General features: G+C 42.5%; 1 protein-coding gene across 6 annotated transcripts in view; it reads right to left on the bottom strand.

Annotated features, from left to right (window-relative positions):
• The window catches only part of SGSM2 (small G protein signaling modulator 2), a 268,214-nt gene that overhangs the window by 83,751 nt on the left and 169,511 nt on the right, over positions 1-14,952 (bottom strand). For all 6 annotated transcript variants that reach the window (XM_075263816.1, XM_075263817.1, XM_075263821.1 and 3 more), the window contains exon 3: positions 8,588-8,750. In XM_075263816.1, coding sequence (XP_075119917.1) covers positions 8,588-8,750 — 163 coding nt within the window. The remainder of the gene's footprint in view (positions 1-8,587; positions 8,751-14,952) is intronic.

Raw genomic sequence — 14,952 nt, 5'->3', positions numbered from 1 at the left:
TAGTTGTGTTCGATTAGTGTCAGGAGGGGGGGGGGGGGCATTCCTCACAACCCAGCTAGACTGTCAGGATCGCCTTTCTGACAGTGGACAGAGATCGGTAATGGCACCGATATATCCAGTCCAGGGGCACATAACAGGAAAACCGCTTTCTAGCAGTATATAAAACCGCATGTGCCTGAGGACAAAGGCCCTCTTTAAGGGACTACTACAAAGATTGCAACTATAGATGGACAAATCATCCAAGATTTGTTTTGTTTTGGGTCGGGTGGTTTCGAAATAAAAAAAAAAAAGACAATTTGAAATATTTGGTTCAAACTCAACTTGGACAGAAGCGATTAACACATCTCTAGTTGCCACCTAAGCACCAACTCCTACACAGTAAATCCATTGCGTGGCAGACATGTCCAGACACTGGTTGATGAAGATTGCTAGTACAGTACAGTATGGGGGTTAAACTACCTAGTTGCAGTTTTGGAGATGTATGTATTGCCACTGGAGGTAAGTGATAGGCTGGGTCTGTAATTAGACCTCAACAAAGGCTAAGGATGAAGACACAATAGAGCGCCACCCATGGGTCAACTGCACCACTGGTGCTTATTATACAACACATACAGTCCTATGAAAAAGTTTGGGCACCCCTATTAATCTTAATCATTTTTAGTTCTAAATATTTTGGTGTTTGCAACAGCCATTTCAGTTTGATATATCTAATAACTGATGGACACAGTAATATTTCAGGATTGAAATGAGGTTTATTGTACTAACAGAAAATGTGCAATATGCATTAAACCAAAATTTGACCGGTGCAAAAGTATGGGCACCTCAACAGAAAAGTGACATTAATATTTAGTAGATCCTCCTTTTGCAAAGATAACAGCCTCTAGTCGCTTCCTGTAGCTTTTAATCAGTTCCTGGATCCTGGATAAAGGTATTTTGGACAAACAATTCAAGTTCAGTTAAGTTAGATGGTCGCCGAGCATGGACAGCCCGCTTCAGATCATCCCACAGATGTTCAATGATATTCAGGTCTGGGGACTGGGATGGCCATTCCAGAACATTGTAATTGTTCCTCTGCATGAATGCCTGAGGATTTGGAGCGGTGTTTTGGATCATTGTCTTGCTGAAATATCCATCCCCGGCGTAACTTCAACTTCGTCACTGATTCTTGAACATTATTCTCAAGAATCTGCTGATACTGAGTGGAATCCATGCGACTCTCAACTTTAACAAGATTCCCGATGCCGGCATTGGCCACACAGCCCCAAAGCATGATGGAACCTCCACCAAATTTTACAGTGGGTAGCATGTGTTTTTCTTGGAATGCTGTTTCTTTTTGGACGCCATGCATAACGCCTTTTTTTATAACCAAACAACTCAATCTTTGTTTCCAAAATGAAGCTGGCTTCTCCAAATGTGCTTTTTCATACCTCAGGCAACTCTATTTGTGGCGTACGTGCAGAAACGGCTTCTTTCTCATCACTCTCCCATACAGCTTCTATTTGTGCAAAGTGCGCTGTATAGTTGACCGATGCACAGTGACACCATCTGCAGCAAGATGATGCTGCAGCTCTTTGGAGGTGGTCTGTGGATTGTCCTTGACTGTTCTCACCATTCTTCTTCTCTGCCTTTCTGATATTTTTCTTGGCCTGCCACTTCTGGGCTTAACAAGAACTATCCCTGTGGTCTTCCATTTCCTTACTATGTTCCTCACAGTGGAAACTGACAGGTTAAATCTCTGAGACAACTTTTTGTATCCTTCCCCTGAACAACTATGTTGAACAATCTTTGTTTTCAGATCATTTGAGAGTTGTTTTGAGTAGCCTGTGATGCCACTCTTCAGAGGAGATTCAAATAGGAGATCAACTTGCAATTGGCCACCTTAAATACCTTTTCTTATGATTGGATACACCTGGTTATGAAGTTCAAAGCTCACTGAGGTTACAAAACCAATTTTGTGCTTCAGTAAGTCAGTAAAAAGTAGTTAGGGGAATTCAAATCAATAAAATGATAAGGGTGCCCATACTTTTGCACCGGTCAAATTTTGGTTTAATGCATATTGCACATTTTCTGTTAGTACAATAAACCTCATTTCAATCCTGAAATATTACTGTGTCCATCAGTTATTAGATATATCAAACTGAAATGGCTGTTGCAAACACCAAAATATTTAGAACAAAAAATGATTAAGATTAATAGGGGTGCCCAAACTTTTTCATAGGACTGTATATACAGGTCAGAGTTTATTGTTTACTGCTTGGTCTGTTTGTCTGACTTTATGGGAAAACCTGCAAAACCGAGTTACTGTTACATTGTTGATAAATGTAGGAAGGCAGTGTTGGCATTTCCGGCACCCCCATGTGTCATCATCCTAAGGGAATGGAGTAAATTGGCGCAGCTAATACATACACTCAGCATCATCGTTTACTCATTGCTTCCTACATGGTTAACTGCATAGGATTAAACTGTCTTCTACTAAGGTTATACTTTTACCGATGTTTACACGTTATTTCCCTTCACGTCGGGTGTTTAATTAATTCTATAACCATTTATGATAATGACCCAGTATAATGACTTTTATGACCCTTTGGAAGAACTGGTGAGTTTTAATTATGTGTCAGCTACAGCTGCTATTTCCATCATCTTCTCTCAGTCCACAGTTACCAATTACCTTCTTATACAGTTCAGTGTTCCCATTACTTTTTGGTAGCCGTCGCTGCAGGTTTTAATGAAGGCACCGGTGACATTACCAATGTATCACCGTACACTTGTGATATTAATGCTAATGTCTTCTCAAACATTGTATAACAAGCCAGAACATTGTTCTTTTATAATCTCCGTGAAGGGGCTAGTGGGCTTATACACCTTGATCAATATATATACTAAGAACCTCATGTTCAGTATTGTAAAATTTGAAGAGAAGCACTAGATCAATGCATAAGACTGGGATGTGTGGGCCATGTTTTTTCCCTATATAATTACTTATTAGGAAGCCAACCCCCCATGCCCGTAAGACTCCCTCAGTATCAATTTGAGTTGCAGCCACAGTAGACATATACACTTACAGGTAAGTTTATGTTTTTGAGGGACCACTGAAGAAGAAACCATTAAAGGACATTTGTGACATTTAATGTCTACCTCCAGCTGCCCAGTTTAACCTGGGGGCAACTATAGGAGGACGTTAAACTGTGGGGTTAGCTGGTATGAGACATTAAACTGGGGCATATGGAGGGGGGCATTAAACATGGTGGCATCTGGAGGGGACGTTAAACTGAAGGCAACTACAAGAGCACATTAATGCCCCTCTATAGCTGCCTCCAGTTTAATGCCCTCCCTCTAGTTGTCCCCAGTTTAATGTCCTCCTCCAATTGTCCCCAGTTTAATGCTCCCTCCATCAGCCCCTAGTTTAATGTCCTTCTTCATCTGACCCCACAGTTTAATGCTCCATCTATCTTCCCCAAAAGTTTAATGTCCCTCTTTATATGCCCCTCAGTTTAATGTCCCCCTCATATGCCCCCAGTTTGTCTTCCCTCCATCTGCCCCCACAGTTTAATGTCCCTCTTCATATGTCCCCCATTTTAATGTCTGCCACATATTCAGATTATGCAGAGGGTGGCTTTTGGTGGGTACAGACAATTCACAAAGCATGAACAGAGCCAAACCCATTTCCACAATCCACAACCTTTCAATCTGGTGCCATTTCTAATAGTGTTAACTGCAGATTGTGGTTACTTAATAACTTTGCAACACAAAAAATTGCAGGTAGGTTGTCAAGAAGATTCTGCTAATGAATTTCTTACACATTTGGTCAATTTGCTAATTGTGATGATATTATCAGCTCATTAACTTCACAGAACTGCGCTGGTCGCCAAAGTCTTAGAAATCTGACTGAAATTTGGTCTTTGAAGTTGTTTCCTTGTTAATGAATGTTAGTGAGCAGTATGTGCGGAGAGGAGCCGGCTTCATTGAACTATTTATCATATTCCGTCACTTTCTATCTTTAGAATTACACCCTTAATTTTTTTTTAATTGAGTTTGAAGAAAGTTTTTTCTTATATTTTGAATATATTTTAAGACCATTCCTTGGCGCGGCGTTTTACAGTCAGAGAAAAGTGGATGGGATTCTAGCGAATCCCATGCCCACTTAGAGGTAAAAACCGTGGTGCGGACACATGGCAATATCCAAAACCAATGCGGTTTTGGAAATTGCAGCATGTCAATTATACCTACGGAAACGCTAATAGTTACCTCATAGGTATAATTGAAACAGAAAGTCCACAGGGGAAACCTCTGTGAACTTTCTGTCTAAAGCGCTGCGGGAAGTACTGCGATGCGTTGCTGCTGTGCGGCGCCATGTGGGGCCTTGGCCTAAAGCATGTAATAGTTCATCAGGGTGAATACTTTTTATAAGCAGTTTAATCTGTTATTGGTCATGACATTCTCTGCTGTGGTAAGGAGATGAAAATGAATCAAAAAACTTTTACAAAATAAAATTGTTCCAAAAACATTCACTTTAACATACAAATATCCTGCGTTTCAGATCAGCATAGGAGCCTAGACGGCTAGCCTTACTACAGTTTTTCTCCTTTAGACAACACTTCTCCATGTGAGATCTCGGTGACTCATTAGCAGAACTAACTTGAAAGGAGCAGCACTTTCTGCAAGACAAGAGGGAAATAAGCTAGAAAGCGTGGAGTAGAGTCACACCTCATGAGCCGCTCTTATTATAGCTGCCTGTGATCCTGTGTTTGTGTCATAGTCATTTACTGGTGTCACGATGTTGGAACAGGCAGTTTTGTCAATGCACTTGTGACTGTGCCAAGGGAAATGACACAGCTGTGCTGATAAGATTTTAGGTTTTATTTACTTAGTCTATAACATTCATGTATGAATTCCACAAAAGCTACTTGTAAGCAAGGCCACACAATAACAGGGGGTTAATTAAATTATGCTAGGTTTACAGTAGCGTTGCATTTCTGTTGTCCGGTGCTGTCGGGGACCTGAATAATGGAGAGGTAGACCATTAGAAGAGCATTTACACATGGAGCACTATAATGAGGTCCACTGGGTCCATTTTTAAATTGAAACATGTGGAGGAAAAAGTCCAGGACTTTTAACATCACTGACTTTTTCCACTGTTGACTACAGAGACTCTGGAACAGATGTGAGTGTAGCTTTATATAATGTTCACACCTGCATTCAGGTTTCTGTTTCTGGGGTCTGCCTGGGTTCGGGGGATATTGTCACTCCTTAGGGAGAGACCACCATATAGGTGTGTGGAGACTTGTTAAGCCTTTAGCACTCCACTTTGCAAGGAACTATGGGAAGAATATGCAAATCCACCTTCCATGATGTAATTAGGAAGACAGTTGCTGCCTCATTGTTGCAAACCAATAGAGGGCGCTCACTGGAATGTGCAAGCCTGTCTTAAGCCAGGATTCCAGTGAAATAACCCAATAATGGCTGCTCCCTTTAGCCTCATGCCCGACCTTCCAAGAGGCCTTTGTTTAGCAATGACGCTGGGATTATTACCAGGTTATAGTCTCTCAATCGAGGACAGCTGTTTCGATCTGGTTGGATCTCATCAGCCCGATGTAGAGAGGACTATAACCTGGTAGAGGTGAGAGGCTTAGACAGGGTTCGGGGGATATTGTCACTCCTTAGGGAGAGACCACCATATAGGTGTGTGGAGACTTGTTAAGCCTTTAGCACTCCACTTTGCAAGGACCTATGGGAAGAATATGCAAATCCGCCTTCCATGATGTAATTAGGAAGACAGTTGCTGCCTCATTGTTGCAAACCAATAGAGGGCGCTCACTGGAATGTGCAAGCCTGTCTTAAGACAGGATTCCAGTGAAATAACCCAATAATGGCTGCTCCCTTTAGCCTCATGCCCGACCTTCCAAGAGGCCTTTGTTTAGCAATGACGCTGGGGTTATTACCAGGTTATAGTCTCTCAATCGAGGACAGCTGTTTCGAGCTGGTTGGATCTCATCAGCCCGATGTAGAGAGGACTATAACCTGGTAGAGGTGAGAGGCTTAGACAGGGTTCGGGGGATATTGTCACTCCTTAGGGAGAGACCACCATATACAGGCTTGCACATTCCAGTGAGCGCCCTCTATTGGTTTGCAACAATGAGGCAGCAACTGTCTTCCTAATTACATCATGGAAGGCGGATTTGCATATTCTTCCCATAGTTCCTTGCAAAGTGGAGTGCTAAAGGCTTAACAAGTCTCCACACACCTATATGGTGGTCTCTCCCTAAGGAGTGACAATATCCCCCGAACCCTGTCTAAGCCTCTCACCTCTACCAGGTTATAGTCCTCTCTACATCGGGCTGATGAGATCCAACCAGATCGAAACAGCTGTCCTCGATTGAGAGACTATAACCTGGTAATAATCCCAGCGTCATTGCTAAACAAAGGCCTCTTGGAAGGTCGGGCATGAGGCTAAAGGGAGCAGCCATTATTGGGTTATTTCACTGGAATCCTGTCTTAAGACAGGCTTGCACATTCCAGTGAGCGCCCTCTATTGGTTTGCAACAATGAGGCAGCAACTGTCTTCCTAATTACATCATGGAAGGCGGATTTGCATATTCTTCCCATGGGGTCTGCCTGGGGACACTATGAACGGAAACCTAATCTGCTTAAAAAAGTGTTTACCGCGGAAATCCGTGGACCCTGTAGAATATAATGGGGGTCTGCTGGGTTATGGCAGAATTTCCACACAAAAAAGGTGGAAAAAAAGAGGAGGGAAAAGTCCTGCCTGTAAAGCGGAATGGGGAACACAATCCCCTAACAGAGATCAAGCGCATGTGTGAGCGTAGTCTTATGCTTGGTTCACATCTACGTTGGTATTCCATCCAGGGGAGTCCGCATGGGACCCCCCCCCCGAACGGAATACCAAACGCAATTGCAATCAATGTACAGTAAAAACACACGGACCCCATAAACTACAATGGGGAATGTGTGCTTGTCGAGTGCTGCCCGCACAAATCATGCGGACAGGAAAGTAGATCGTGAACTTCTGGCGGCAAGCAGCTTACAGTTGCGTTCGGTATTCCGTTCGGGGGGGTTCTCATGCGGACTTCCCCGGATGGAATACCAACACAGATGTGAACGAGGCCTTACCTGTAATAAAACATGGCACTGTATTAAGCAGGACACCTCCACTGAGTAACTGTATATTGCTGATATTGATCTTAGATTTTTCTTCGTATTATAACATTAGCTCTTTTTTCTAATTACCTTTGCGTTGTACTGTTTTCCACATTGTCTTTCATTGTGTTTTCTCTGTGGACTTTCTGCCAGCCTTTCCAAAGCAATAATTGACATGCTGCCATTTTCAAAAATGTGGGCATTTTTGAAAACGCAGCTTTTCCGCTGTGGATGGTTTTCTGCAATGTGTGGATGGGATAAGCCAGAATCCGATTCACTTTGCAGGTACTTTAAAACTCAGTGTTTTTTGCTGCATCGTTTCCACAAAAGCAAAATTGCGGCGTTTTCACCATGTGGGACTTCAGCATAAGGCCGGACCCCATGTGCCATAAATGCCACGGTTTGCCCATGGCAGAAACCCTGCAGAACACAACGACAGTGGGGTTTTCTCGCAGCGCCTTTTTGCTGTGGCACGCCACGTGGGGCCATAACCTAAAGTGGTTTATTTGCTCACATCTTTTCACATCCCTATTCTGATTCCTCTATGCATGGTGGGCAGCCATGGACAGTCAGAAGATCCTCTAATTCATTAAATCGCTAGTGACTGAATTCCTATGGAAACAAACACGCAACAAGCTATACATCTAATCATACAATATTAATAATTGTATAAAAGAATTAATAATAATCAATCATTTTATTTTGAAGTTAGTTTTTCCTGACTGACTCCATCCACAACTGGCCTCAACTCTGATTCAATGGGGCACATTTATCTATGTGTTTGCGCCTGAATATTGCGTGTTCTGTGCCTTTCTTGCGCCTTTTTTGCCGTTACATCAGATTTATGAAGTGTTTGCGCTTATTATTTTCATCTTTTTTTAATAAAATGGCGCTAAATCATTCCACTCTGGGAGATATGTTCTAAACAGTACAAGCATAAGGCACATAGAAAACTATACAAAGTTAGCATATGTAACATTTACATACATTTTATAAATCATATTAAATTACTTGTGCCAATTCCTAAAATTTATTGCCAATTCAAGTGCATAACTGTCTGCAGGTTGCATGAAGAATATAGGGTAGAGGTGTAGATAGCGGGGGCAGAGGGTTCGCCGGACCTGGACACACTCTACACACATGGCGATGACGTGCATGGAATTTATCAACAGCTTGCATTTGTAAATTATGGCAGGAATTGAAAGGGTGCACAAATGGCGCAAGTGTGCAAAATTTCACTGAAAAGAGGCGCATTTGATAAATAACCCCCAATGACTCTGACTCCACTACTGAGATTATAAATAGACAGTTCCATAGACAGTTCCTGTAAAGTCTTAGACTGATTTTTGAGGAAAAGGGACAAACAGTTTACAGTAAAGATGTGGTGACGTCTTTTCCTTACATTAGATTTAATAAGAGAGAATTTGCTCACCTTCCTTCCACCTGCTGCTGTAGGTCTTGCACTTTTTTGCATATGTCTGCAGCAGTGGCACAAGTCTTGGCAACCTTCATGAATAAAGCGGCAACTTTATCGCTCCTCAGGAATCCAGCTGCTCTTCTCTTTAGGAGGTGCAGGAGACACGCTTCTACCACCCCTGGAAGAAAACAATGGAAGATTTGTCACTTGGCTTATTTGTGGAAATTCTTTTAATAGCTAAACTTTCACTTATAATTTCCAAGTCATCTTAGCTGCTACACGTGATATTCACCCCTTTTCTTGGTCAGCCACATTGAATAAAAATGAGTTCCCCAAGGAGCCTTTTAGACTTTCTTCTTCTGGGGGCAGTTAGATGTTGTACCTAAGGGGTTCTGCCCCTGGCTTTACTATAGTCTACCAGCCGCCATATCACACGAAACCTATAAACACAAGAAAGTAGGGAACAGACATCTGGGGGCTGGTTCTGATCACCTTGGTACAGCATCTAAAATCCTCTGGAAGAAGTAAGAGTAATAAGATTTCCTGGGGAACCCTTTTAAAGACTTGAGTTCAAGTCTTTGTGTATTATTATTATTATGGTATTAATATTATTTTTTACTGTATAGGAAAGGACAGAAGAAGAAGATAAAGAGGCCGTTGCTGACGAAGATGGAGGCGGTGCTGGAGAGAGTTCTCTCACAGCATTGGGGACACCCCCAGTGCTGTTTGAGCACTGGGGCCCACCCCTAGTGCTGCGAGAGAACTCATTTGCATACCGACAAAAAACGGATTTTTAACCATACAGCGGGGTGAACAAGACATCTAAAGGTAGGAGAAGAATAGCTTTTCATAAGGTTATTCCGATGTGTCAACTAGAAAAAAAGTTTTAAATGGTAGAATACCTTTATCATTGAAGCCTTGGGGTGATATACGGTAAGCCACTATGTGGCTTCTATTGGAAGTATACAGCACACAGGTGAATACCCCCCAACAAATATGATGAGGATTAGGGATGATGTGAACAGAGCCTTAGCAAAAAAGGGCTCTGAACCCAAATATTTATATATCTTATAAAATGAATTAGAAAACAATATGGTGCTAAAAGGTAGAGATTTACTGTAAGACAACTATTCATTTATTTCCTAAGCAATCTGATGACATTGGAAGATATTATTGCCTGGCTTGTTTTACTCAGCAAGTTGCAGATATACTGCTGTCATATTTTACACTCTGGCACACAAATTGTATTTATTTCTCCGTATTGATTCTAGTTTACCGGGGACTTGATTTAATACACAACAGAATCGTTATTGCATTAATATTTCAATGCTGGACATAAACTACATTACATCTCAGCTGATGCCAAATGCTTCCTCATGAAACCATGCTACGACTAATGCAACCCTCATCATCTTCTTCGTGGCCACTTCAGATATTATTGTCTACAGCAGTGATTCCCAACTGGGAGCTGCGAAACCAGAGGAAATGCAATGGAAACCTGCTAGGGGTACCTTCCAGCAGCAAGAGGTCTCAATGCCATCTCTGTCTGCAACCTCATGACACCTTCAACTTCCTGCTTCTCCATTCAGGCTGTGGCTAGTACTGTCTGTGGCTCAGTACAGGCCTATTATATCAAGCCAGAGGTCTGCAGAAAACTTAGAAGAAATTGGGTTTGGCAAGCATTATTTTTCTATTTGTATGGAACAACTATGTGTGGTCTTCTGGGGAGCATTATATTGTGTGGAGGCCACAGAGGTGCAACCGTGGAGCATTATACTGTGTGGGGAGCATGGGGAGCATTATACTGTGTGGGGGGCATGGGGAGCATTATATTGTGTGGAGGCCACAGAGGTGCAACCGTGGAGCATTATACTGTGTGGGGAGCATGGGGAGCATTATACTGTGTGGGGGGCATGGGAAGCATTATATTGTGTGGAGGCCACAGAGGTGCAACCGTGTGGGGGGCATGGGGAGCATTATATTGTGTGGAGGCCACAGAGGTGCAACCGTGGAGCATTATACTGTGTGGGGGCATGGGGAGCACTATATTGTGTGGAGGTCACAGAGGTGCAACCGTGTGGGGGGCATGGGGAGCATTATATTGTGTGGAGGCCACAGAGGTGCAACCGTGGAGCATTATACTGTGTGGGGGCATGGGGAGCACTATATTGTGTGGAGGCCACAGAGGTGCAACCGTGGAGCATTATACTGTGTGGGGAGCATGGGGAGCATTATACTGTGTGGGGGGCATGGGGAGCATTATATTGTGTGGAGGCCACAGAGGTGCAACCGTGTGGGGGGCATGGGGAGCATTATATTGTGTGGAGGCCACAGAGGTGCAACCGTGGAGCATTATACTGTGTGGGGGCATGGGGAGCACTATATTGTGTGGAGGTCACAGAGGTGCAACCGTTGAGCATTATACTGTATGGGGGGCACTAGAGAGCATTATACAGTTTGGAGGTCACACAAGAGCAACTTAGTATCATTAAACTGTCCGGGTCCCTGGGAAAGATTATACAGTGTGGAGCTCACACAGGGTACATTATATTGTTTATGGGCACTAAAGGAGTGGGTGATAGTATTTTTATGTGTTTTGGGTGGGATGTATAGAATGGGGTAGCTTAAAGCTAAGGCCCCATATTGTAGGGTAGTGTTTTTTTGGCTGCTGTGGAAATGTATTGGATTCTGGTTATCTCATCCACACATAAAAAAAGAGTCATGGGACCACACGGTGGCTCAGTGGTTAGCACTGCAGCCTTGCAGCGCTGGGTCCTGGTGTTCAAATCCCACCAAGGGCATAAAACCACCTGCAAGGAGTTTGTATGTTCTCCCTGTGTTTGCATGGATTTCCATCCCATATTCCAAAGACATACTGATAGGGAAAAATGTACATTGTGAGCTCTATATGGGGCCCACAATCTACATAAAAAAAAAAAAAAAAAAAGAGTCGTGGAAAAGATGCGTTTTTGAAAAATGCTACATGTTCATTATATCTATGGAATCACAAATCACAAATTCTGCAGCGGAAAAACACAATTTTCAAAAACACCCTTGTTTTTGAAAATCTCTGCATGCCAATTATACCTTCGAAAAGGCTGACATTTTCCCTATAGGCATAATATGGGTAGAAAGTAGGCAGAGGAAAACTCTGTGGACTTTCTGTGAAAAACTGTGTAAAGAAAACCGCAACACTTTTCATCAGTTTTTTTTTTTTTGCTGTGTTTCACTACGTGGGGACTTAGCCTGAAAAACGCTGCAGAAAAAAATGCAGTGCATTTTCTTAGTTTTTTTTCCACAATGTGTTCTTAATTGCATTTTGCACATGGGGCCCTAGCCTAAGGCAGGGGATGGGCAATTAATTTTCACAAGGGGCCGCATGAGAAACTGAAGCTGTTCTAGAGGGCTATGCAAGCCGCGGCAAATTTAGCTCCACCCACTTCTATGTTGACTCCGCCCATTCTCAATCATTTTTCCATGTGCCCCCGCAAAGTATAATCCTCCTACAGTCACCTGTACATTATATGTCCCAACATTATAACGTTTCCCTCCAAATGTCCCACAGTATTAAGTCCCTCTCCTGGTGCCCCAGTTTAAACTGGGAGAAACTAGAGGGGACATTAAACTGGGGCAGCTGGAGGGGGACATTAAACAGTGGGGGTACTTGGAGTGGGACATTAAACTGGGGGGCAAAGAGGCAGATATGTCCCCCTCCAGCTATCCTCCATGGTTTCATATGGTCTTCCAGATGCCCCAGTTTAATGTCCCTCTCCATCTGATCCCCAGTTTAATGTCACCCCTCCATCTGCCTTCAGTTTAACTGCCCCCTACATCTGCCCCTTATCTTCCTTCAGTCTCCATTCCCGGCAGCTTGCTCTTTCAGTGTAACAGCAACCACACTGTCCCGTGTGGCTCCGCCCACTAATGAGTCTTAGCCTATCCTAGTTGAGCTAAAGGGCCTGTGATGATGTCATCACAGGTCCTTTAGTGAACTTACCATTCGGCTTCTACTTTATCCCACAAGCTATGCAGGCCGGACAGAACCAGTCAGAGGGCAGGATGTGGCCCACGGGCCGTACATTGCCCAGGTCTGGCCTAAGGGGTGCATTCACATAGTGCAGTTGTGGTGCAGTTGAAAACTACATTGGAAAAAACTACAAGCAGTTTTGGTGAGGTGATCTAATTTCACAAGACTTTATTTGGTAGGGGTGCCCTGAGGAGTTTTTCTTTTTAATGGCTGCCCTTAGTCTGGAAAGATTGACAAACATTAGTCTATAGTTTTGGGCCTAACTAAAAAAAACACACAAAGAAAAAACAAATAAGGTTATATTAATAATTGTGATTTCTGTGAAGTGAAAAATTAACAACTAAACTTTTCATTCATATAATACAATTATGAGTGTAAAATATGTGTATTATTATTTTTATACCAATACATTAATTTTGCTATTACATAGAGATCTGTTAGGGCCAGTTCACACGGAGTTAAGGTGCTCGCATTCTCGTATACACGTGTCAGAATGCAAGCGTGTTAACTCCGTGTGAACTGGCCCTTAAGTGTTGTCCTGTAGAAGGGAGATTATGAGACAATAACAGAAGATTCAGAAAACTATTGGAGAATCTATTGTAGAATCCAAATCAGCAGCAAAAAAGGAACAGCACGTACAAATATAGAGTATTACACAAGCATTAGCGACTGTCGCCAACCATCGTGATTTACCGCTAATTGTCAGGCTGAACGTGGACAGACAACCTGAAATGGCAGCAAGTCCAGGGTCATCCTGGCAATTTGCAGTAAGTCGTGCCAACCTTGCTAAAATTGCGGTGTTTTACAGTACTCGTAAAGTGGATGGGATTCATGCGAATCCCATTCCCGCTTTGTGGTAAAAACCGCAGTGCGGACACTCTGCAATTTCCAAAACCAGCGCAGTTTTGGAAATCGCAGCATGTCAATTATATTTACAGAAACGCTAATGGCTTTCCTGTAGATATATTGGTAACAGAAAGTCTGTGGACAAAAACTCTGTGAACTTTCTGTTCAAAGAGATGTGGGAAGAACCGTATCATCCCGTGGGGCCTTAGCCTAAGGGAGCTGTTACATGTATCCGGTAGAGCACTGTGTTCACACAGGGCTTTCTAAAGCAATAACTGTGTGTTTTTCTAACAACAGTAATGAGTAGCACATTTACTATGTATTTCAGCTGTATATTTTACTATGCCGGTATTTGCAGGTATTGTATAACACAGAGATTTTCACTGCGGTGTTTCTACAGTGGAAAAAATGCTGAGTTTTCGCAATGTGCGACTTCTTTTTGAATCCATTCCTGATTTTAGCTTGAAAAACAGCCAGCAAAAACCTGCATGTGTAAACTCAGTCAAATGGTGGTGGTTGAGTAGACCAAAGAAACTAATAAATATCATACATAAAGAAATACAATATAATGAGACATTTTAATGTTTTACTTTATTAATGGGCTTTTCTCATTTTAACCTTTAGGCTGTAGCCCCACATTGGGATATTACAGTGTTTTTGCCGCTGCATTTACAGTACCTGCAAAATGATGGGGCATTTTTGAAAATCGCAGTAGGTCAATTATACCTGCAGGAACGCTGGCATTTTTTCCCTATAGATATAATAAGGGCAAAAAGTCTGCAGAGGAAAACTTAGGGAAAAATGCAATGACGAAAGCTGCAGACAAAAAAGTGATATGTTTCCACTGCGATTTTTATTTTTGCTGCGTTTTGCTATGTGGATTTTTAGACTCAATATAGTAAATGAAATGCCCAGATTTCCTTTTCTGTATGGTAGTACCATTATTTGTATAGAGAACTCACAATGGCACAGATTTACTAATACTGGTGTCACAGTGACAATACAATTGCTCCTTGACATTTGGGTGTCCTAAATGGTAGCTGGAGATACCTGCAGCAAAGGATTGACCTCACACAAGGCTCTTTAAGAACTACAAGTTTATATAGAAAATATCAGTAACATGGCATATGAACAACAGAGACTCTGATAACGAAAACAGAGGTTACACGGACACCAGTGACTGACTATAGTGGGATCCACCGGGTGTCCGCCGTATCAAAACTGAAAGCAGCAGAGAAAAAAGTTCTCTATACAGTACTTTCCTCTCCACCGACTTTCTGTGCTTTTTGTGATGGAGACTCCAGCGCAGATGTGAATGCAGCCTAACTTAGTCTACGTATATCAATATTTCTACGGCACTTGCATATTGAGCGTCTACTACATATATCTGTGTTTATAATAAGAAACTCAAATCAAACTTCAAGGAACTGAGCAATAGGCGACATCAGGCGTAATGCCAGTACCATCTGCAATAGGATAATTGGCACATTCATGAGCTATTGAGAAG

This window comes from Leptodactylus fuscus, chromosome 2 (genome assembly GCF_031893055.1).
Source record: "Leptodactylus fuscus isolate aLepFus1 chromosome 2, aLepFus1.hap2, whole genome shotgun sequence".
NCBI lineage: Eukaryota > Metazoa > Chordata > Amphibia > Anura > Leptodactylidae > Leptodactylus > Leptodactylus fuscus.
Note: the sequence above shows the minus strand (reverse complement) of the source record. Positions and strands in the feature narration are given on the sequence as shown.